Source organism: Pyricularia pennisetigena (assembly GCF_004337985.1).
Source record: "Pyricularia pennisetigena strain Br36 chromosome Unknown Pyricularia_pennisetigena_Br36_Scf_67, whole genome shotgun sequence".
In the NCBI taxonomy this organism is placed as follows: Eukaryota; Fungi; Ascomycota; class Sordariomycetes; order Magnaporthales; family Pyriculariaceae; genus Pyricularia; species Pyricularia pennisetigena.
This window is the reverse complement of record NW_021940979.1, coordinates 1-1,086: the sequence shown is the minus strand read 5'-3', so window position 1 is coordinate 1,086 and position 1,086 is coordinate 1. Positions and strand designations below refer to the sequence as shown.

Genomic DNA, 1,086 nt, shown 5'->3' with positions numbered 1-1,086 from the left:
CCGAGGACATGCCCGTCCATCCAGTCTCTTCTCTGTGCTTGGCTTCAGGGCATCGACACAAGATGTTGTCATTCGCCGACCTGGGGGGGCTCACTAGGCTTTTGTTTTCCGAGGCTTGTTTTCTTTTTTCTTCTCTCTATTACTTCTTTTGGCGTTTTCCTTTGAAACCTTTTTAGGCCATCGTACCCTTTACCCTGGATCTCTGACTATGTCCCCTGGTGCTCAGTAACGGACTTGGTCAAAAGGACTTGGGTCACTACAGCAAGTACCAAATGAGAAGAAAAAGATCACGCACATATGCTCTTTCGCATCCGGTGCTCGTGGCCGCCACCGGCCTGCTAGTCTTGACTCTTCCCACGGGCGCTTTGAGCAGGAGACTCTTTGAAGGGGACAATGTTGTCAAGGCCCCAGCCAACGCTGGGGAGGTGACGGGACCTGCTCCCTTGGATGCGGCGGCGGCAGCTCTCATCACCCCAGCGCCGGTGGCGGTGATGGCAAAGGTGCGACGGGATGACGTCGACGCTCTAGATGTTGACTATGGTCAGGCAGGATTTGGACCCGGGCCGGGGCCGGGGCCTGGACCTGGACCTCCGAGACCGCGACCTCCATCACAACAACTACCGCCACAGCAGCAGCCTCAACCAGCGCCACAACCTGCGGGACCACGGGGTCCAGATGATCAGATAGTCATGTCTCTGTCCAGCGCGCTGCTGGCCGCCCAGAGGAATCTCAGCGAGGCGTCTCAGACGTTTGAACAATCCATCAGCGAGCTCCAGGGGTCTTTGTCTTCGGCGACGTCGGCGGCTCAGGCTGCTAGTTCAAACGCGGCTCAAGCGTCCACCTCGGCGGCATCTGTTGCTGCGTCGGCCTCCACCGCCCTGGCCGTCGCGAGAGCCTCGATTAGCAACATTCAGGCGGCCGCGTCCCAGTCCCTGGCGGATGCCGAGTCGAAGGCCAAGTTGGCTCAAGCGAGCGCTAGCAGTGCCGAGGCGGATGCCAGGCAGGCAAGGGTAAGTCAAGTCCCCGGTTGTTTTTTTGTACTTCTCTACTCTTTCGCGGCGATGAGGAGACAAGGGAGAGAGAGAA

The 1,086-nt window shown here is 58.6% G+C and overlaps 1 protein-coding gene across 1 annotated transcript; it reads left to right on the top strand.

Moving 5' to 3' along the window:
- Nucleotides 1-272: 272 nt before the first annotated feature.
- On the top strand, nt 273-1,010 carry PpBr36_11512 (uncharacterized protein; the record flags this gene model as incomplete). The annotated part of the gene is made up of 1 exon (XM_029898612.1): nt 273-1,010. A coding segment is annotated over one exon (738 nt), but the record flags the coding sequence as incomplete, so codon positions are not given.
- Nucleotides 1,011-1,086: the final 76 nt, after the last annotated feature.